This window comes from Anas acuta, chromosome 3 (assembly GCF_963932015.1).
Source record: "Anas acuta chromosome 3, bAnaAcu1.1, whole genome shotgun sequence".
NCBI classification, from domain to species: domain Eukaryota; kingdom Metazoa; phylum Chordata; class Aves; order Anseriformes; family Anatidae; genus Anas; species Anas acuta.
In genome coordinates this window covers 2,129,852-2,153,279 of record NC_088981.1, presented here as the reverse complement: position 1 = coordinate 2,153,279, position 23,428 = coordinate 2,129,852, and the positions used below count along the sequence as shown (strand labels likewise).

The 23,428-nt window shown below is 43.6% G+C and overlaps 1 protein-coding gene across 6 annotated transcripts in view; it reads right to left on the bottom strand.

The window, feature by feature from the left end:
- SPTBN1 (spectrin beta, non-erythrocytic 1) overlaps nt 1-23,428 on the bottom strand; it is a 138,136-nt gene that overhangs the window by 38,478 nt on the left and 76,230 nt on the right. For all 6 annotated transcript variants that reach the window (XM_068675237.1, XM_068675236.1, XM_068675235.1 and 3 more), the window contains 13 exons: nt 17,789-17,940; nt 13,134-13,307; nt 11,803-11,894; nt 9,898-9,978; nt 9,062-9,177; nt 7,937-8,049; nt 7,125-7,312; nt 5,973-6,090; nt 4,374-4,532; nt 3,391-3,693; nt 2,482-2,635; nt 923-1,793; nt 656-793 (listed from right to left, as the gene is read on the bottom strand). In XM_068675237.1, coding sequence (XP_068531338.1) covers nt 656-793; nt 923-1,793; nt 2,482-2,635; nt 3,391-3,693; nt 4,374-4,532; nt 5,973-6,090; nt 7,125-7,312; nt 7,937-8,049; nt 9,062-9,177; nt 9,898-9,978; nt 11,803-11,894; nt 13,134-13,307; nt 17,789-17,940 — 2,659 coding nt within the window. The remainder of the gene's footprint in view (nt 1-655; nt 794-922; nt 1,794-2,481; nt 2,636-3,390; nt 3,694-4,373; nt 4,533-5,972; nt 6,091-7,124; nt 7,313-7,936; nt 8,050-9,061; nt 9,178-9,897; nt 9,979-11,802; nt 11,895-13,133; nt 13,308-17,788; nt 17,941-23,428) is intronic.

The window sequence follows — 23,428 nt, the reverse complement described above, 5'->3', positions numbered from 1 at the left end:
GAAATCAAGACTTGTGTACAATAAGGGAAAAGTATGGCAACACTGCTGAGTGAGAAGTTGCTCAGCTTAGCTTGTTAAACCATGAAATAACAACATATTCATGCTTTTTTCAGTCCTTTCCATATCATCAATAGTTTTAGCAAAACAATCATTAACCAAGCTATAGCATATATAAGAATATGTCAAGTGTCAGCAGTACTGACAGTACGTTGTAAGTATAATTTTTTCTCAAGTGAAAAATTGCTAGTTACATCTAATTTTCACACTAAATACACTCAACTCCACTCTCTCGGTGGACTTTGAAACCAAAAAGAGAGAGTTTACTTTAAGTATTGTATTGGTTTCTTTTTGTTTATTTGTTTTAAATCAATAATAGTTACTATAGCAATTTTCCAGCTCTCAAGTCATGGTACTGATACGCTTAAGGAGCTGGTTGAAGTCAGTAACAAAACTTTATCTGTTAATTGAACATTTCAGAGATACAGCTCTCTTTCCTTTTGAAGGAAAGATGAAGCTAGTTGAGGGTCTACTTTGAAGATACTTGAGGTAACAGTATGAAAATATATTTAAAAACACATACAAGAAACACAAGTGACACCACTATACTTTTTTCATCCAGTGTCAAATTTTTCATGAGCATGAGGCCTTCACATACCTCGTGTTGAGTTTATCTTGCTGCGCTTTGATCTCCTTCTCACTTGGATGGCCACTGTGCATTAGCTGCCTAGCAATTTGGTTCACTACTGCAACACGGGAAGCCTGATTGTTCATTTCAGGTTCTAAGCTTTCAAATCTGGGGGAGAAAAAAAAAAGATCACAAAGGCATTAGAGAACCAGAGTCATAGGCAAGTTAACAAAGGTGGCTGGTGCACAAAAACTTCCAGCCAGAATTCCCAAAACTTCCTGGTAAATCCATTCCCACCTGTGCTGGATCACTTCCAGGTCCTCCAGCTTCTCTGGAATCTGCATATTATTCAGCCACTTCTCCTTTTCATCTATCCAAAGTTCACAAGCATCTGCCTCGCTGAACATCTTATAAAGAGCAAGGGTATCCTGCAAGGCCTGTTTACGCAGCCGAGTCAGCTCAGCAACCTCCTTGTATCTTTCTTCTATTCCGGACAACCTGCCTTGCACATCTGGAGACCCGGCGTGTTCCTGGGGTAGAGCCTTTGCCTGCTCGTGAAGCGAGTCAATGGTTGGCCGGTAGCTTGCAATCTCTTCAGCAACATCCTTGTGTTTCTTGACCAAGGACTGTGTAGAATATTCATCATGACCAACATCGTTGCTGGAGACAATTTTGAGGATGTCCAACATCCATGCGTCAATGTCATCAGCATCAGCCTGGAACTGGTGAAGGAGAGAGGCTTCCTCCAGACGTTTCTTCCTAATGGCAGATAACTGTTCCAAGTTAGCCCACTGCTCCCGGATATCCTTAATTCTTTCTCTGATCTTCTCAGACCCAAAATGCTCTTCCGCAATCATGTCTTCACCTTCTTTTATCGCTTGCTGGAAGTGACCACTACGACCACTCATTTCATCTTCAAATGCCTTATGTTTACTCAAGAGACGGACAACACTGGTTAGGTCCTTCCCGTAGTCATCAGATGAAAGGATCTGTTCCTTCTCCCTGATCCAACCCTCTTCTTCAGCCATTTCCCAGAAGAATTTCCAGAGGCGTCGGGACTCTTCCAAGCGGGCCCGGCGCTCGGCTGCAAGCTGGCACAGCTCTTGGTAACAGAACTCCATGTGAGCAACGCGGTCCCTGATAACCTGCGGGTCACACGGCTTGTAACCTGTTCAGACAGAGAATGTGCATTACAACACAGACTCATTCATTTTCATTGCAACAGCTGGGGTGTACCTAGAGTTCTTAATTTCTGCTTGTTCAGTCTGCAAAGTTTATGGAAGAGAATCCATATTTAGTCTCCTGAAACAATGTGAACAATTCAGACTTCACCATCCCGTGACACAAAACAAAAAATGCTGTTCTGTGAATGAAGACAAAAAACTAACTAAATAAAAAGGGTAAGACACCTACGACTGTTTTCAGTGAAAGAAAATTCACTACCCCAGATTTATATCACAACACAAACCGAACATTATTTACCCTAGTTAATTACGCTGTTTTAGTGGGATCACTTTTAATTAGCATAGATTGGGACAATATCAGACTTAATATAATTATTTGGTTATGTTTCATTAGAAACACAAAACCGGGAATTAATGGTGACTGCTACAAAGTTACAGCAGCTGCTGGTTAGGAGTGTGACATAGCAGACAAAACACAAGCTGCACTGAACTTCTGAACAGGTTACCTTGACAAATTAATCATTGACACAGTGGGGGAAGAAGGAACAAATGAAGCTGGATTCTCTTATTCAGGTGCTGAACTTAAGCTAACGTGCCTTGCAGAACTAATGAGGCTCACACATAACCCCATATATAATTAAAACTAAGGAGGATGTGTTGGCTGCTAGTTACCTTCTCCATCAGTGGCAAACTTCTGTGCAGATGCATTGACCCCTCTCACTCTCTCAGCCTGAATGGCAATGTCAGCTTCCACAAGAGCATGTTTCTGCAACAGGTCTTCGACTCCTAACAAATGTTTGCCATAGTCTTGAGACAGTAGAAGCACCTGATAAAAATGAAAAAGACACATAAAATGGGCTCAAGGCCATAAGCTGTTCGTTTCTTAATGACTCCTTCACGCCTTACACTGTTCTCCTTTGTTACGCCGACTAACGTCCACAGAAACAGTAGGGACATAAGGAGTTATTCCAAACTTAGAGAGGTATGACTGATGTGAATTTGTACCAACAGTTTTCAAATCCCTGGCAACCATGAAGAAATTGACCATGCTCTTTAATGATGAAAAGCCCAGTCAGCTCAGCAGGACCACTGAAAGGCACTCGGTGCAGGTACTGTGAGCTGCCAGCGAGCTACACACATCTTTCTTTCCTCTAACAGCTTCCAAGTTCTGCTGGCTCATGGACAAGAACAAAGTTATAATTCTTCCCCTTCCTCCGTCCCAGCAGAACAGACAGAGAAATTCCATGCTTTTAAAGCACAGCGGTGAAAAGGTAACTCACGTCAGTGGTGATGGAGAGAGTTCATGTAATTCCCTTTCACTAAAATCTGCATCCTCATTTTTTTATAGAAGCATGTCGTTTTATAGAAGCAAGCTTGGTCCTTTTCCTTAATTGTTTTTAATCTTTATTTTAAAATAACATCATAAGGTATAAGAAATTTGTTCACTGCCCATGAATGTGGGTCTTCTGAATTTGCGAACTAAACCAGATAGGCAAAACAAATCTTAAAAAAATACAAAAAAAAAGGACATTTACACATCTCTAGAACATTTTTCTATGTTCTTGAATGGGCAACACCCACCTTCATCTCATCCATCCAGTCCATAATGTACAGCATTTCCTGGAAAATCTTTTGCAGGCCAAGATTCATCTCCAGCCGTTGTCTCCGTGCCCTGAGCAGCTCCAGGAGGTATTCCCACAGGCGTATAACATTGTCCTTTCTTGCAGTGATGCGTTTTATATCATGATAATTTTCAGTCTCAAGCTCCTTTGCAACTGCAACCACAGCTTGGACTCGTTCTTCGTATGCTGCAATGTCTGTTTCAATGGCCTCATGTTTCTTTGTTGCAGCCTCCACTGCTGGAAGGTCAAAGCCAAAATTATCCTGTAAAGACAGAGAAACTTCTTCAGCAATGGCTGCTGAGGAGAAAAGCCCTAGTACTCGAACTCTAAAGTGACTTCTGATTGTGCAGAACACTCTCATTAAAAATTTCAGGAGTTGGACTCGATGATCTTTGTGGGTCCTTTCCAACTTGGTATACTCTGTGATTCTAAGATGTCACAATCTCAAAATGCTCTGAAAACTCCTCTTATAAAATCAGAGATATTTCTGACAAAATCAGACATCATTTACTAGATTTGGTGTAACAACCATGGTGGACATCAGGATTAGCCTAGGGTTGTTTTTTTTTTTGTTTGTTTGTTTGCTTTTCAAAAGCCACCTCAAATCATATTTTTATTATTCCTGCGCTTATTCTGTTGAATTGACCTAAATATTCAGGTAAAGAAAATCTTGACTGTGGGTAGTTATTTACACATGAATATCTCTTGAATACGAAAGAATAGATTCCAAGAATGGGTATGTGTGAATACATTAAAGATAGAACAGTAATATCCATACATATACACTAAATATACCTTTACGCACATTCAATAAATATAAATAAGCATAGATTCAGTAACACAAGTGGCACAGGAGAGCAAATGTTCTCTTTACAAGAACTGTATCCTGTAATTACTCAAAGGAATCATTTTAGTCACACAGACAATTTCTGAAAGCAGCACCTGAGAAACTAGTCGTTGATTTTCACTTAGCCAAGTTTCTCTCATAGCTGCCTTGCGATCAAATCTGCGTGCAAGTTGTTCCAGTTTCTCTTGTCTGATGAGCTCATTTCGCAGTGCCAGTTCTCTTTCATGTTCAGCTTTTTCCAGTCTTTCCCAGGCCTGAAGATGTGAAGAAAAAGAAAATGCATCTTCTAACTACACATGCATATAGGGTTATGATAAATCATGGGTTCTTCACATGAAATAACTACTGAAGTCACTTCAGCCAAGTTTCTCAGAACTGGCAAATTTATTTAAATGCCAATGAATCTGGTCTATATAGGCTGGCCTTACACCTTGTCTGCTAATGTAAGAGCATGACTTAAAAATTGGTCTCAATTTATAAATTCATTTTCTGAGCAAGAGGTGTAAGCCTTGTTTATCTTGTATTCATTTTCTTGAGTTCACTTGTTATTTGCCTCCTACAAAGCTTAAGCAAACCACTTTGGCTTCAATGTGTAAGAAAGCAATTGTTTCAGTCTTCTGAGTGCTATACCCAAGGAAGGGATTCTATCTTTCTCCTTTAGGAAATGAGAATTAGAGATTCATGCCTTCTCACCCCTAAAACCAATTTACAATTGTTCTTTATTACATCCACTTTGGAAAGGGAAACAAGTACAGAATTCAGTGACTTCCGCTGCATGCAAGTCCTTTTTTTCTCCCAAAGCAAGAAGTTATTCACATGCATGGCATTAATACTACAAAAACAGAGCCTTAGAAGCATGTTGAAAGCCAGCTAATCACCTTTCAGATCTCCTTACAAACAACAAAAATACCCACAATTAAACACAAACTACCCTAGATTCTTCTAAATCCTAACAGATGTGAAATTGCCTGAAACCCAAAGTATTTTAGGCATTTGCAGGCACAGGAGCTTAACGCAAACAGGAGAGCTGTGCAGTTTACTGCTCTCCAGGATGCAGACCGAGGCCACAGACACCCCCAACAGCTGCTCTGGGAATGCCAGGCATGATCAAACACAAATGAGGAGAGCTCACAGTTCTAAGTTGTTTGTTATCCTTGAAAGAGCTTGTCAGCTCTGCTGCTGTTCTGCCAGCTGCACCAGCATAAAAAATAGCTGCATAAACCCCAAGAGGGAACCCAAAGGGTCGGTCATGGCAGTTCCTTTACTCTCCCATGATGTGGGCCTGGGGGCTGCAAGGCAGATGAGAGCCAGCTCTGTTCCCCGCTGGGAGCCAGGGAAGGCAGAGGTGTTGCAAGAGCACCACAGCCCTGAACAACACAGGGTGTCTGCTGCTGTGCTTGGCTCTGCTGAGACTCCCTCAACCTCCTGCTTGCAGGGAGCTATGCTGGGACAAATGTCCTCAAAACTAAGTAGGCAGGGCTGCAATATCTCAATATTGTTGCTATTTTCTGCCAATAGCTACGACCCTGGATGAGCAAGGGCTACCAGATCCATCACCCAACCTCTCCCATCCCTTATGGTCCCCCATGTCAAGGCTAGAGACAACACATGCGTTTCTTTCCAGTATGCTGAGACTGAGACTAAAAGGAAAAAACAAAATCCTGAGTCACACAGCAGCTGCTGGCTCAGTTTACCTTGTTAATGTCAGAGATGAGTTTGCCCTCCCTTGGCATGTATACTTTCTGATTGTTGGCTCTCATTTTGCTTTGGATGGTAAAAAGTAGCACTTCTAGGTTTCCTTTTTCTGTAAACCTAAACAAAATTTCCAAAATAATAGTTACAATAAAGCTTTCATTACTACTAGGTTATTACAAAGCACTTCCATACAATACTGGCATTATGAATGGAACACTCAGATAAACACCTGCATCTTGTGTGAACACTGGAAGCAGTAGAAATAGCCTCTCCAACCAGATGGGTCAAACAGAAAGAAAAAAAAAGAAAAAACTCAACTTCACGGAAGTCAGTTGTCTATCTGTTTAGATTTAAGCCCCTTAGGGGGACAGAAGACTGCATTTTTTTATTCTATTACGTTTGTTGTCCTAGTTCATCAACCCAAGAAATGGAAGTTTTATTTAAACTGCCCACTGCAGTCAATAAACTCTTCCCACTGTTTTCCCTGAGTTGTATGCCTGGGAAATAAACAAACTGCAAAGGCACTAGGGAATAGACTGCAATTTTAGAAAATGTCTGGATACTGTGTAATGTTTTCAATTGCAATTGTTATCCATTAGGACTTATATTAGACAAAAAATAAGATCAGATAACATCATACTAAAAGAAACTTCCAGAAATAAGTTGCATGGCTTTGGTTGCATCAGTTGTAGCAAGCAGAGCTATGTTTTACAAAACCAGACACACTTCCTCTTGATTTAGGAAAAGCAGTAAGAGCCTTTTAATAGCTGTGTCTTGGTATTGTACGCCGCTAGCAAACATGGCTGGTGATATTACTGCACTAACATGGTATATACTATTACCACTTGTATTACAGGGCAGGCATCTCAGTGAAATGATAGCTTCCAGTACTATAAGATCCTGCAGACAACACACGTGTTTTCAATTATTATTACTATTGTTATTACTATCTGCATATCGAATAGCATAAAGCAAATAGGTTCTTAGTAATAATGGTCAGTGCCAATTAGAAATGTGATACCTGGTTCTGTTCAGAAAAATAAATTCTCAAGACAAGATTAAAATTACTTGGATGTTTGTTTAAAAAAAAAATCAATGACTGACTAAAACAAAACAAGACCACTGTTTTTTTAAGCTAAGATTAAAATTACTTGGGTGGTTTCTCTACTGTGCGGTAAGTGTTGAACGCCTGTAGCTGCTGCTGCACACCAACGAGCGAGTTGGCAAATTTGCGATTGTTGAGGATGATAATGGTTTGTTCAATCCACTCAAGAAGGTCAGAAGCCAGTGATTCGTATTTTTCAATCATTTTCTCTGTTTCAATGGCGTTGTCGAGCACCTACAACAAGCAGCACAAAATAAAGATGAATTCAAGGGCAGTGCCCTTCAGAGTCATCTCAATCCAACAAGCTGCATAAAGGAAGCTCTGCTGGCTTATGAATCAGACCACTCACTCCTGAGCACCACGGGGGCTGTGCTCCCCGAGGAGCAAGGGCTTTGCATTTCTCAGCACTGAATTCCCATGATCCCAAGGCAACAGAGGGGCAGAGCAGAGGCTTACAAAAGGATTCACATCCAGTCTGTTAGCTGTAAGGATGGGGGCAGCTTTGCCGAAGGGCAGAGAATGACTGCACATTTTATAAATGAGGAACTTTTCTGGGCTTCAGAAGAGACAGAGGACCCAGAGGGTGAGGAGCAGCTAATGGGAAAGGAAAAGCAGCAATGATGCACAATTAACAAACAAAAATAAAACACCAGCCAAATGTTTTCTAATAAGAGACAGCTGGAAATTAACTACTCCTCATGGTCATATGGGAATATTTAACATTCAAAACATGTTTCAAAAGCAAAACTAAAAACTACCATACAGTGATATCTCTAAGGATTAACACCCAAGAGGGAAAAATAAGAATCAGAAAGATTTAAACTACTTTATAGCAACTGATAATTTGAACTTGCAAACCTTTCCAATACGTTTTCCTTCAACAGCTAATGCTTTCATCTTGGAGAAGTAGTGGTAATATGTCACCACATAGGTGATGATTGACTTTTCATCAGGATGATCAACACTGATATCTGCAAACCAAACAAGAGTTGTCTTAGCACACTGCGGGTGCACAAGTTAAAACAACAAAGGCAACAATCCAACATGAACAGGCTCAAGAGTCTGAGAGATGGGTTCAGTGGCAGTTCAGCTCCTACAATTTATGTCCTAATCAGAAATAAATTCAGCAGCTTTAGACTGGTTCTGAATTTCTTGGTGTTATGCAGTATTGAACTCTATCACTAAGAAGCTCTCCTTTCTTGGTCTCAGTGCAGACCATGGTCAAAGCATGCGAAATGGGCGAGGGGTCTTTGGGCCAGATTTTGTCACAGACTGCGTGGCTAACTTCCCTTGTGCCTATATGATTTGGAAGAAAATGTCAGTGCTGTATCGGTATTTGGAAAGAGAGAGATTCAAAGCTAACTGCAAGTCTGTCCAAGCAAATCTTCTGAGATACACAGATGGAAAACAAATTATTTCCTCTCCTGCAGCAATTCTGAGGCTATGGAAAATAAGCGTGAAGAAACTTGCCCAAACACATGGCCTCTATTTATTTGTCCTGTGACAAGCAAGTTTCTTGTCCTAGCATTGTGAGCACTTCTGCCAATACACAAGTGCACAATCTCATGAAAGCACAGGCTAAAACTCACTCAAGACTCTGTGAAAGGAATTGCTAACTATTGGGTGAAGTCTGCATTTGTCATCTTCTGGCTCAAACTAAAAAGCAAAGTGTTTCTCAGAGCAGACCAGAAGGGTGCCTTTAACTGGAATGATTTTATGTACACATGGCCTGTCCAGTGGTCTTGTCAAATGGGGGAATATAAATTCAGGATTAAAGCTGTTGTGCTTCCACAACTCTATCCTCTGCAGGAGACATCTTGCATTCTCTCCTTCCCTCTCTAGCTGTATCACTCAGTGAGTCAGCAGCATCCAGCTGCTCCTCAAGACAGAAAGCTATCACAAAACAGTGTCCTTGGAAAGGGAGGGGTGGAAGAAAAGAGCCCACAGAGAGCTGCAAAGCATTAAAACTGCAGGAATGCTTACCCTCAGGGTCCAGGAGCTTAGTAAGACCAAGGTGTTGCTCTGCGAGGTTAAAAGCATTTTGCAGATTGTAGTGTGCATTTGATTTCTTCAGCTTGTCAAAATCAATCAGATCAGGCCTAGACAGGATGAAAAATTCTTTAGATTTCCCAAAGCACGGTGCAGCCACCCTCAAATGAACAAATGAAATAAAATGTGCAATTCCCAGAAACCCTGGCCTCTCAGGATGCCAAGGTTTCGCTTGCCCAGTGCCCCTGTATGTTTCAATGGCATATTAAAGGAACTAAGTAATACCTAGCACAGGGCAGAGCAGCAGAACCTAGCCCATGGCAAAAAACAAGGATAGTTTACCATAGATAAAGGTGACCTGGAAAATAAACAGTCAAAGCTGTGGTCACACAGTCTCTCCTCACGATGATGGATGCATGCAAGCTCTCTCACTTCACCCGAGCTTGCCAACGGGTGGCATGTCAAAGTCCAGCTCCAGACTGCCCAGGGATTTCTTTCTCCTCCAGGCCATTGCTGTGCCCCAACCGCCAAACCCTCAATTCTGGGTGACCAGAGCTCAGCATGGGCTACTCAGTAAGGTATAAACGCCTCTCCTCCAACCTGGTCACTCACAGAATGAAACAATCACGTGTATAATTTATTCTCTTGAAACCAAACACGACTTGCGATGTGAGAAGCTGTGGCCCAGATGAGCTTACAGTGACCACAAGAGTGAAAGGCAAGTTGCTGTAAAACTATCAGCAGTTCTTCCACTTCCTCCCCTCAAAACACAGCACACGCTGTACCAGTCCAAGCTTTCAAAATCCGTAAGGACGTTTACCCACACATACCTGTGCTTATGTATTAGTGCATTGAAAGCCATCCCATCCCTCCAGCTTGTTGTAAAGTTGTGAATGTTGACGTTGGGGTAACTGCCAGAACAAAAAGCAAAGAGAGCATGATCAATACAGCATTTCTGCTGCAGCTCCGTGTGCTCTATCACTAAGGGCTGGTCGCAGGAGTGACATATTTGTTGTAAACCTGAGGGTGGGACGTTACCATCCCGTAACAGACAAGCTATCATCACAGATGGTTTCTAATCAGACAGACACTAGAGGTAAGTGCATGTTATTTAATCCTGTAAACCCAGCAGAATTGCTATGCATTCCTAAACGAAGGCTCTAAATGCGTCACTTGAACGACTTTTTTAATAACTTGCTGCCTAACCTGAAGCCTAGAATGTTTCAGATCCCTCCAAGTTTAAAGCAGAAACCTTTTCTAAGGATGCAGGTGCCACAAGAGCAGTGATGCATTAAGTTTTTGTTGAAACTGTCTGCTGTGCCAGGGCATCTTCAAGGACTGACTCTATTCACCTTCTGACTTTTAAACAAAGCACATATGATAGCCACCTTCATGCCCCATGGGTACAAGGATTCCAAATTTGTCTGGTAAGTTTGGTATTTTTTAAGTCCCCACAAATTTCTGGGTGCTTACAAACCACTTTTCTAAGAGTTCTTGGAAGCAGAGGATTAAATATATTGCTAGAATAATGCTGAAGTGCCCCAACTCATCAGCAGGACACCCATGTTTCATGGGGTAAACATGCAACAATGGGTATTTAAGTATACAAAAAGGTTACGGTTAGAGAAATGTTTTGGAAATATTTCCATTTATGAAAATCCCTCAAAAGGAAGAATTAGAATGATACATGGATATTCAAATTCACACTAGGAATCCATGTGCCTAATCAGGGAGCATGTCACAGTAGCCACCTTACCATCGGTTTTGTTTTCCTTGCAGCTCTTGAAGTATTTCTACGCCACAAATTCTGGTTCCCCTTCTAGTTCACAGTAAAAGATCCAACCAAGACAAGAAACTAACCTGCACCTTTGCTGCTATCTTATCCACCACGCTGGGTGGATCCCACTACATTGCATTAAACATGAACAGAAAACCCATTATGCCTGGAGTGCAAAAATACTGTAGGAAGGCCAGAATCCATTTCAGCACTTTTAATGCTTAAAATGCACATCTGTATCTTATGTCATTAAACAAAAAGTAATTTCATGTTTGAGCTTTGAAAGTAAGTTTAAAAAAAGTCTGAATTAAGAGCAGCTTTTTATGTGCAGAAAATCCTAGTCAGTCAATACACAGAGATGCAGACAGAAAACAGCAAATCTTCAGCTCACCCATGGCCTGCTCACATGACAATCAAAAGGGAAAGTTTGACTATAATTCCATGGAACAGCTCTGTTCCTTCTATATTTTTCCCAGAATACACACGAAGAGCTGGAGACCCAGGACCCGTTAACTTCACTTTCACTCTCACAGAAGCTAGTGGTGTATTGGCTAGTGGTGGTCTTGTATTCTTTACAAGAAAGAACTCAATGACTGCATCCTCTAAAGGTACTGCAGACCAGAGCAAAGCTGAAATTGTTTTAAACACCTGCATACCTATGCCACTTTATATGGAAAGAGGGAAAACTGGTGGCAAACACCCTAACACAGTTTTTTCTTCAAAGTAGGAGTGGACAGGAGTCAGCATATGCTATATATGTTCATGGATGATCAGGTTGGTATGTTTATTGCACAGAATTAATATAATAAATTCAGAATTTTCTGATTTGTAAACAACAGTTCACTTCTCTTGGTTGAATCGACTTAAGGATATATACGTACTTGCCCATTTAAAATGATTTCAATGAAAACTCAAAATTCTGTAGCGCTTTAGAGATAATCACTTAATCCACGCTTACCCAGCTGTCTTCATCTGGCACCACAAAAGCAAAGCATCTTTAGCAGATTTCTTCTCCTTGTTGTCCTCGGTTTCAACACTGATATCTTGGATCTGAAATTAACAAAGAAGCTTTGTTCATTCCTCTGAGTAAACACCATTTTTTGCCTTTTTTTGAAAATATGAAAAAATTCTATCAAAAACATAACAAAGGAAATCTATGATGAAGGGCAAGGTGGAAGTACGTGAAAGCTTTTCCTCATTTAGGAGCATTCATCCCAGAAGAAAGCTTCATCTGCCCTTATTTTACAAGAGGATTTCTCTTTTCTTTAGTCTGTAGGCAAATAATTTAAACTTCAGCAGAAAACATTTCCAGTCATCAAGGCAAACCCTGTTCTATACAGCATTATGGTTTCACCCTACATGGCACCCCTTCCAGGATGTTGAGCACATCCAGCTCACTGGGACCGAGGGGTACAGCAGGTAGCGGTCTTTTCAGGGGCATCAACAGGCAAAAGCTAACCAGGAGTTTCACGGGAGCAAACACATTTTCCAACCTCAAGCTTGGAGGAAACAGTGTTTGCCCTTAGCAGCATCACAAATACATATTCCAGATTCTAGGCTGGTACCTTTTTTTTTTTTTTAAAAAAAAATAAAAATAAAAACAAAGGCAAACATTTTTACTTTCATATGGACAAAAATACCTTCTTTTGCCCAGAGAAGCTGTAGATGCTCCATCTCTGGAGGTATTCAAGGCCAGGTTCGATGAGGCACCCTGACCTAGTGAGTGGCATCCCTGGCACTAGGGTTGGAACTAGGTGATCTTTAATGTCCTTCCAACCCAAGCTGTTCTATGATTCTGTGATTTTATGGAGCCAGAGCCAGTTCACTGCTTTTTTTTTTTTAATTAAAAAAAAATAAAATCATAGTTTCAGTGAAGCAACATTGCTATTGCTGAAAGTTAGGCAGACAATTTTTTGCCTTTTCTAACTGAGGGCAAAGACCACCGTGCAACTTGCTGGAAAACAAGAAATCACTGCCTTCAAGTGAGACGCTAAAACAATTCCTGTGGGCATCCTTAATCCATTTAAGCACAATGTCAGCCAGGATAATGACAATCAGTGCAGAGGTGATCAACAGATGAGTGTAGCCTTTCCTTCTAGGTCTGCAAGAGTGCCTACGTCTGTGACTGGAGTTTCATATTTATTAGGAAATCAATAAAAATAAAAACACTTCACCCTGCCAGATACTAAGTACCTTTGATCAGTCCCCTCTTAAAAAGCACAATAAAATAGATGTACAAAACAAGTATGGAAATCTCGGACGTGTGTATAGGTATGCACGTGTCCTCACCTGGAATCTCAGGATAATAGTCCAAATAAGGCCAAGCGTCAGCCTGTGATTCCCATCCACAATATCATGAGATCCCATGTTTTCCAGGTGCACTCGTTGCTCTTTCAGGAACTGGAGGGCTTTATCAACGTTCTCCAGGCAATGGATGCGCATCCTTCCCTTAGTTGGTTTGGGCTAGAAGGTAAAAGAGGAAGAAAAACATATATTATTGTAAATGGAAGAAAACAAGTGCTTGATTTCAGTCGAGGCAGGTCACCCACATTGCCAACTGCCAGGCAGCAATCCTGCATGCATTTGTTTTTCAGATTTAGGGGCCTCTTTGCGTCTGATGGGGCATTCACCCAAGGTTAGTGGTAGCACGTCAGACCCACAGCAGGATCGCTAGCACCCCAGACCTGTGCTGCACATGCTGGGTGGCCCATTCCATTGGCCTTTCCGAATGTTTTCCCTGCTTCCTTCCTTCATTTTTTCCACCTAGTCTCTTCACTCACTACCTGGCAGATAATTTATTTCATTAAGTTCATGCCACACCTATTACATTTTCCCAAGCTGCTCTTTTCTCTCTTACAAGTTCTTCCACACTTAAAAAGAAGATCCTAAAGATAAAGAAATGAAACTGATAACTGGCAGATGCACGCAATACAAGGAATTGGTAGCAAATGCTCCAGAGAGCATCTGCAAATACAGGCGCACGCACTCCGGAAGGACAGCTCAGATTTGAACTGCAGATAGTTAATAAAACACCCTGAGAAAGAAATTTCCTTCATTTTTTGGTCAGTCAGAGTAGGATAAGTAGTATGAAAATAACAGACAAGATTTCTTCCAAACTATGCCTCCGTGGAGGAGAAGGGGGGGAACTGCCACACCAACGTAACACAGTTTTATGAAGGCCTGGCACAAAAGAAAAAAGCCAGGATCACATCAGCAGCATGTAGAGGTCAGCTGAAAAACTGAAGACAATTAAAGCAACTTTGTTCTGTGGATAAGGGTTACAGCTGAAGAGCTTGTTCTGTGCCCTCTGAGATGTCACCGAAGGTACCTAGCCAAACTACTAATTGACACGATCTCTTTGTTTTCTACAGCAACTGTAATTAACTGGCCATGGAAATAGTGCTGGCAAAATCCTTGCCTGAGTCTGCATTTGAGGGGAAGAGTTTCAGTGAGAGCCATAATACGTTCCCCACAAACTGCACCCTGACTAGCAGTCACCGAGATGAAATGCTCACTAGAAAGATGCCCTTCAGGACATGTAAATTCCTGAGGTCCGTAGTTTCACTTCAGTTCTCAGCCAGCACAGTTCTCCACTGGAGGCTGGCAAACAGAGCAGATAAAGTCAGCCCACAGCTTCCAGCAAGGGCGAGCATTCCCAGGAACCGACCCTGCTTTGGGTGCAAATGTTGCTCACAGAAGGCTCTCCAGAGGGACAATGCTGCATCCATCCTCCTGCTGGCTCCACCAAGTCCCATTTCAGTGAGTCCTTCACAGCACAAGGAAGAGGGGTCCAAGGGAACAGCACCGGTTGCAGGGCAGGCGGGGGCCCTTCTCGCTAACCTGAGCTGTAACCAGAGTATACTCTAATGCCTCAAATTATTTAGCAGAAAAGGGGATTAAAACACTGCTTCTGCTCTCAGAAGCTCCAGCACCGAGGTGACAGAGCTGATGCCATTCACCAGAGATGTTTTAGTCAGATTCTGGGCCCACTGGTTCCTAACCACACCCTGTATGATGGCACATCACACGGGAATGTGGAAATGTAACCTGCAAGTCCTCCAGGACTAGGGGTACCCTCTGCTGCATGGGGACCACAGCAGCTTACTGCCAGTGCGGTCTGGAGCTGTTCAGACTACGACTTATTAGTAGGCTGAAAAGGCACTGCAAATTCCTGCACAGACCAGTGTCACCTGGCTGAGAAAAAATGCAGAGCACTGGCAGGAGACAGGAGGTTAAACCTTTCGGTACAGCAGCACAGGCAGGTCGTGCTGTCTTCACCGCCTGTTCTGCATCACGGGAAGAGCTGTCCCAGTCCTGTTTGTACAAGGTGTGGCTGCACTTGCCACGCTCTCCTGCACAGCCTCAGCCTGAGAAATATGTGAGGCACAACTTTCTTCTTTACTGGGCTAACACAGACCCAGAAAACTAACCAGAGGGAAAGAAGACATGCTCAAGACCCTGCATATTATATTTACCTGAACTCAGAGCCTTCTATTATTTGTTTTAGATCAAAACCCTTCCCTTTTCCAATGGGAAACATGGCCAAATTCACTACAGAGAATCTGCTTAAACAGTTTGACCTTTGGGCATTTAAGACTTGTAAGACTTGTAAGGAATTTACTAATCCTTTATCTAGTGATGGAGGAAACTGAGCTAAATGCTCAATTTTATGCTGAAAACAATTCTCAGCTTTATTTTCCTGTTTAGAAGAAACTGATTAACAGCACGTGCAAACAAAATTACAACCATCTTTTCATACTGGTTGGATTCTTTTCCACTTTGCTCAGTAAGACCATTGATGCTGTTGTTTTATTTCCAAATACTGGTCTGTACAGAGGACCTTATGTAGTAAGGACTAAACACTAGCATTAGGGATCAAGTTGAGCAAAGAGGAGAAGATGTAAATGTCCTTATTGCACTCTCATTTTGAGGTTCTCCAGTATACCTTCAAGAAGTCTGTGTTTTCATCATCAAAAATCACAACAGCTTTCAAAAAATGCAGTTTGATCAAATGTGGCTGGAGGCCTCACAGGGGGCAAAGGGTGGTCCTGCTTCCTTCATTAGTATCCTACATACCAGACTCTGCTCCACAGGCTCCAGCTTCAGAGTCCTGGATTCAAATGTGGGGAAAAAAACTCCTGTTCTGCTGCATCAGTAAACACAGTGTATTAAAATAATTATCTAGGCGAGTTTTGGAGTTTGTTTATTGCTTTCCTACCACTTGATGTTTGTCTCAATTTTAAGTTTTCTGCATAAGACACTTCATAAGACACTGCCTTTACATTTGTGCTTGGGTGGCGTGGTGGTGTCAGCAGCTACCCAGTAACAGCTACAACAAATTCCAAAGGGCTGGAGAACATCAGCAAGTGGATGCTACGTGCTGATCCTACTGGAATTTTTTTGGTGTGTGTAATTGTCTCAAGGTTTAGTGCATTGCGTTATCTGTATTCTTGTTTGCAGAGGAAGGTGTGGTGGAATGTACTGTTCAAACAGAGACTGCTGTCCTCCAGCCTGAGATAACGAAGTTACAATAAGAATCTACGGGAGTGCAGACAGCTGCCAACACGATATGCAACCGATGATGCAAGTTTAGATCCAGCGGCCTCCTGCCCCCTCCCCACCCAAACAGCTGCGTAAGCTCTGTTTGCATTTTTTAAACCTGGAGTGAAAAATGTAAATGAATCATGCAGCAAGAATCACATGTCTGGTCTGAGCTTCACCGCTGCTATTTGACACTGAAAGCCAAATCTTGGCAGGCAGATATGAAGATCTAAATAGAGGTGCCAGAGTTGCTGCCCAAATCCTCGAATAATGTGGCATGTGGATCTCAGTTACTCATGTAGGAATAAAATCTGACCTCAGTGCTACCTGTGGTGAACATGTCAAACCTAATACCTCACTGAAGTAAATTACTTGGCACAGAGCAACTAATTTCAGGCAAAATGTAGTTGACAAACACTGAGACTGTTTACCTCCAACCACACAACACCAGGACGGGGTACTTTCCTGCATGTCAGAGTTCCTTTTTACCCTCAGAGATGCATTTGGAAATCTCCCTCTCTTGCCTCGCTGTACAGATGTTACACTGCGGGCCATATGTTCAATTCATTACCCAGAGTCTTAGCCCATGAAGCTTCCATTAATAGGACTGCTTGATGACAAGCGATTACACAGCCCCAACCTCATGTAGCCTTAGGTCTTAGCTAAAGACCCGTATTTCTTTGAAAAGATTGCTTTAAATTGGGTAGTTAAGAGCACAGCCATCATTTAAGGAGCAGAATGAAAGGCTGATACCCAGCCATCTCCTCACACATGGTTTTCCTGTCATGCAGCAGCATTTTTATTTTTTTTTCACTACAAAGCTTTTCTTACTCACCAGCTTGTGCTGGTATCATACCTGAAGAAACAATTTGGCTCATTTATTAAAATTCATTTTAGGTATTCCTCCAACAAAAAAAAAAATCCAAGCCTTATCTATTTGTAGGGAACTCAAATAGTCCCAGGTGCATTCCTGGGCAGCGGGGATGTGACCAACAGTACAACAAAAGCCACTGCAGAGCACCCCAGCATGAGTCTGGCTCTCTCCAACCTGTTCTCCACACCCCGCAGCATGCTGTAGGGCAGGCAGTACGTAATGGGGATCATTCAGTGCTCCGCTTCTGTAAGATCCAGGAGCAGGCAGAATACAGCTGGAAGCGCTCAGCATCTCACCAGCAAGAAACATTCAAAGACAACTTTCTCTGATTCCTACTGAAACCAACAGAAAGAAATCTTAATTATGTAGGTATTCAGCTATTCCAGAAGCAACAGACTTTTTTTCCCATTTAATATATAAGACATTTGCAATGTCGAACCCTCAGTACTCATTTTTGCTGTACTTCAGTTGGGCCAAGCATTCACTAAAACAAACAAAAAACACACAGTGAAAACTAATAAGCACTTACAAGTCGCTCTCCTGAAAGAACTTCCAGAAGTTTGATGAGCATCCTTCCATCACGAAGGTCAGTGTACAAATCCGTAATTCTGCATGACACACGTGCCAAGTGGGAATTAACCCACTTTGTGAAAGTCTTCTTCTGAACTGCCTCACGTTCATCTGTTAAGAAAACACCACAATGTTACCCAAAATAAATGACAGTTCACGTGCCTGAACAAAAACATAATGTTCAAATACATCTAATCTAGTAGGTGACAGAAGCTGGCTTCTTTTCTTAGCAGTCATTGCAGAAAATGGGATTTTTCACCCGAAATCCGCCTTTCTCCCTATCTCGCAGCATTTCCTATAATGACTGGGAATTTTACTGAGTAACTATCTGTGGAATAAATCTGGAGTATAGATTGCAGACTTACATGCTGCCCATGTAAGCAGCTTTCTCAAGGTGCAAAGAGGTCAGTTGTAAAGCTGCAATGTAAAAGCCACTTTGGACTGATCAAATTGTCCAGTAATTTGCTCAAGAGTTATCTTCCACCACTGGAAGAACAAGCCAACTTCTGCTCTTGAATACACAAACAAATCCAGAACAGATCTCCTGAAATAGCAGTGGTCACTTTGGGTTAGCATACATATAAAAGAAAGCAGAGACCAAAACTTCTCATTTATTCCCCCTCACCTCCATTTATTTGCAGATTCAGCATCTGTAACTGTATTTACACAACATCAAGATGAACTTTTCTGTAACTGCATGTTTGAGGTAGAGTTGCATTTATTTTAACCATAGAAAAACAGGCTCTTTCCACTTTCCCTTCCCAGAGTCTTTCATAACTGTTTATACACGAAAACGTTGGCTATGAGGGCTCTCTTAATGCACAGGCTCACTGCAGCCCACATTAATTCAGAAACTCCCGAACAGCTATCTGCCAAGCTGAGAACTCTCAGACAGAAATATTAGACATCTCTGTGGTTAAATTCTTTTGCCAAGGGTTTTGGATGAAGCCTTTCCTTGTTAGCAGAAAGTCAGTTCACTGAGCTGGGAACTACGATGGACCAAATTTATCACAACACAGGTGCTCAAACTTGGACTCCTAAGTCCGTAATTAAACAGACAAATGGAAGTGGTCTGCTTTTCCAAGCAGCTGGGCATCTAAACCTCCCAGAGGTCTCTTTAAAGTTGTTGGCACCTTTGGAAACAGGACATAGAGACTGGTAAATCCTAACCAAAATGTAACGTGTCCAGCTCTGAGAACTCCAAGTACTGTGCTCTACGCACACTGAAGGTTAGTGGCGGTGCGTTCAGAGGAACCCACAGCTCAGATGCAGACTTCCCAGGATGTCAGTGCCTCCCCAGCTTCCCAAGGAGGGCCATGCCCACTCCCTGGCAGCAGCAGGGAGACGACTCCAGCCCCTTCCGAGCCAGCTGCAGCGTCCCACTCGTGGGACCATGGGGCCAGCAGCAAAAGCCTGATCCTGGCGGCAAGGAGTGACAAACAAGCTGAGGCTGAAGACTACAGAAAGTTAGGAAACAAGGAAAAGGAAAAAAGGCAACAAGATAAGAAATACTCTAGTACAACAGCAGTAAGGAGGAGAAACCTGAAAGGGAGTGGGAGAGCAGCTCAGCACTTTGGTGGTGGTTTGCCTGGTTACACAAACCCCACCCCAAGATCTCAGTTCCTCCCAAGTGTTTCTGAGCTTACTCCTGCCACTCGACCACGCGGTAGGAAGTGCCCTGGAGCTAACACACTGAAACAATTCCACATGTAACAGCTTTTGCCCACCTAGAAGGTATGAAATTAATTAAAAAACAATAAAGGTGTTGGAAAGACTTTAAAGGTGGGTTTTGTGATCAGTCAGCAGCGCGTCCTGCGAACCAACACTTTCCTTCTCCTGTTTGTCCTCACCACCGATGCAGCTGCGGACTGCAGGGCCGTAGGAGGAGCACAGGCACTGGGCCATCTTGGATCTGAACGAATCCTTGTGATGGCTGGTGCTTTTTGAAAGAAAAGTCCAGTGGAAATTACCACAGCTCCCTTCAGCAGCTTCACCGCTTTGAGCAAGCCCCCAAACAGCTCAGCAAGTTTATTTCGTCGCTGCAGTCTCTATACAAAATCCTAACATTCACAGATCCCTGGGTTACGTTCATCCTGAAGAGAAAAACGGATGGACAGGATCCTACAGATAAAGCCGGACACAGATAATCTTACATAAACAAGTAAGCTATCAGATATCTCCGTGAAGCCATCCGTTAAAAAAAAAATAAATCTTTGGTCAAAAGCTATGGTTCTCAACAACCCTCCAAATTCGGGATCGGGATAAAAGTAATGGGTGGGAAAAGAGCACCCATGTGGCCTTAGTAAAAAGATGAAGGTCAGAGCCTGATTTTGAACAGAAAAAACATGACATGGGAAAACCATGACGTGCCGCGTCAGGCTGTGAAAACTTTGGTGCCACAGAATTAATTGATGCCAGCTTAGGATCTGCTGCTGCTGAAAGGAAGCCTCAGAAAGCCCAGGCAGCCGCAGGCAGCACTTGCAGCAGGGGGGAGCTGATGACCACCCTGGAGTGGTCCCCCAGAGAGGCTTCCCCACCCCAGCATGATCCCTGGCTCTAAAGGAGGGTGTGGAAGTGTGTTTCTTGGGCAGCAGGGGTTCAGGGACAGAAGCGTGAGAAAGTTCAGGAGAGCGACTCCTTTTTGGCTGTTCAGCATTGTGAATCACACCCAATTATTGGAGGGGGGAGGGTGGGAACAGCCCCTGTCAGGCTGGAGGCCCCCTGTGCTTCGGTAGCCAATGTTTGGTGCCACCGGGCCTGCTTTCTTTAGACTTCTTCACGTACAGCTGCTGCCTCTCCCCTCTTACCTTCCCGTTTCCTCTGCACCGCTTTCTGCGGTCTTCTTCTAGTTCCTGTTTACAGTGAGAGGTTCAAGAGTTCGGTTGTTTTTTTTCGGGCTCCTCAGCTCCCCACCCTTGCTCTCATCTTCGCTCCTCGCACCTGATCCCCACCCATCCTCTGTGGCGCCATCCCCCCGCCTCGCTGCCTGACAAAAGCAGTGTCAAAGTCCCTAGGAGACGCCTTCGGCGCCATCTCCACATGCTGAGCCTGCTGGCGGCTCTTCACGTGTCCGAGCAGCTTCACTGCTGCAGCCCTCAGTGGCTTTTTGCTCTCTCCCCACCTGTGCCCCGATTCCCAGCAGGAAGGGCCAAGGGCTCTCAGCAGGGCTGGGGACCCCCGAGTGCTCCCTGCAGCCTCCAAGAGCTGGGTCCCCACACCGGCCTGCAGCCGCCCGCTCTCTGCCAGCTTTGGGGGACAGCCAGCAACTTATCTCCAAAAAAATACCACTGCAGAGACACAACAGCTGTCAGCCTCCCGACAGGCCGGCCACCCAGGAAGGCCACTCTGTAAGGCGCCTGGAGCTCAGCTCTCCGGATCCCACTGCCAGCACGGAGCGGGCAGGGCCGTGCCTGCCGCCCCCACAGAGGCCGCGCTGCTCCTGTAACATGGGAAGAACCTGCACGTCTTGGAAGCTGTGTGACGGGGGCTGCTCATGTTAAAACCTCGCTTGCTGATTTCTACATGGCGTTTCACAACGCCTGCAGGTTTTTGCAATGCTTTCAAACGCTTCCAAACTGAAGCTGTTCTTCTGCTTCAGGGTTTCAGGTTAAAACACACCTAGAACTAAAACCCGTGAATCTTGGTTGTGTTTCAGGGCCAGAAACAGGCACACGGAAAGCTGATACTTAAAGCTCTGACAGATCGCGTAAGCTCAGAACACAACCATGGCTATTTTAATGTGTGGTGCCACACAAAAACCTATACGGGGCCAGGTGCATCCAGGAGGGATGGTGCCAGAGCTGCAGCGCCAGTGCTGGGCTCTGAAGCACTCTTTATGCATCTCATGTGATCGCTTCGACCAACGTCCTTCATACCTTCAAAAACACATTTTTAGGTTCTGAAGATTAATTAAACCAGAGGATATGGGTGGAGCTCCAAGCGTCCTCCAGCTTGTGAAAACATTTGTTTCCCAAGGGTAAAGAGAAATGCACAACATGCAAAACAGGCACAGCAGGAAAACGGAAGCCGCTCTCGCAGCAGTATTGATAATAGAGAATCCGACTTATCTTGAAGCAACACTAGGAAGGAAATTTCCTTTATGCGGAAGCCCCCATGACAATACCAGTAGCACATGGCAGCTTGCAAGCTCCAGCTCTGTGATTGTGATAAATCAAGGTCTGACTTTGTTTAGGAGTTAGTAAATAAGCTGCAGCTTATTTCACTGAAACTCACAGAAACAGCTTTTCACTGCAACTAGTAGAAAGCAGGGCTGGAGGGCATCTCAAGCAGCCATCCAGCCCCCTCACCGTCTGAGGAGAGTCATTTCTGCCTCTGCTAATTTGATGACAAATAAAACTGATCAAAATGTTGTCAGCTTTCTGAAAGACCAGAGCCGTGTCTGTCTGAATTGCTGAATCCCTGGTTCAAGACAGCAGGAGGGGGCCACATCCTCCATCTCCTACTGTTCCATGCGCTGAGGGAATGACGGGGCTGGGCCAGGGTGATGAAGCACATCTCTTAGTAACTGCCCTGCAAAATGCATGGCTCTGAGAGCTGGCTGTGAGAGATGCGGGCTGCTCCTGCACACCAGAAAGCATTATCAGCCCGCGTCCCTTTGCACAACACCACCGCCAATTGCTCTTGTGGCAAAGGTTACCTGTGCGGCTGCTTGTTTTCTAAAAACAGCTCCAAGACAATCTGCTGCTTTCCATACCGGTCAAACCACATTTTCAACAAACTGACCTTGAATCCGCTTAGAACTGAACGGCAAACATGTTTGGCACTCACTGCTGCCAGCCTAGCACAGGTACAATGACTTTCAGTGTGCAAAAGCTGCTGCCAGCTCCCAGGCTGAAAAGGCCTCCGCACCCAGCCAGATTATCAGCAAAGGGAGTGCTCTGAAAGGAGCTGAAACGCTACTGAAAAAACAAAACAAACAAACAAACAAACAAAAAATAGAAATTAAAGCATAAAAGGAAAGCTGAAAGCAACAGCGAGTGTCTAGGATGGCTGCTGGGTGCTTGGTGCATGTGCAGCTGCCTGGGGAGAGTGCAGCAAATTCTCCCTGCCAAATCCAGCCGGTGGGCAGCGCGCTCCATGCAGTATCAACGTTTGTGTCATATGTCAAGCAATGCAAATTAAGGATGAATTTTAATCCTTAACTTCAAATGCTCTGTCTCCTGCAGGTTTAAGTCCTTTTTATTTTCCATGCTGGAAGTGTTTTCCTGGCTTAAAATTATTATTTTTTCACTATAGCAACAAACGCAGCCAGCATGCACCCTACGTGAAGCACTGCTAGGCACCCTGACTCAGAGAGCAGAGGAGAGTTGCTCCAGGCACACTACTTCTGCTGATGACATCCAATAACCACAGCGTCCCTTAATTCTCTGACCCTAGCCCAGGCTAACCATGCAAAGGGAGAAACAGAGCTTGCTTTCACAGGACGATGTAGCCATTACTGTAGGTTTTCAGGGCGCAGGATAGCGCTGCATGTTTTCTCAAAGCTGCCAGGATATGGAGTTAAGCAGCCAGTGATATTCAGTGTCACAAATTACAGCCACGCTCAAAGGTTTTTCAACTGAGAAAGATGCCCAAGAGA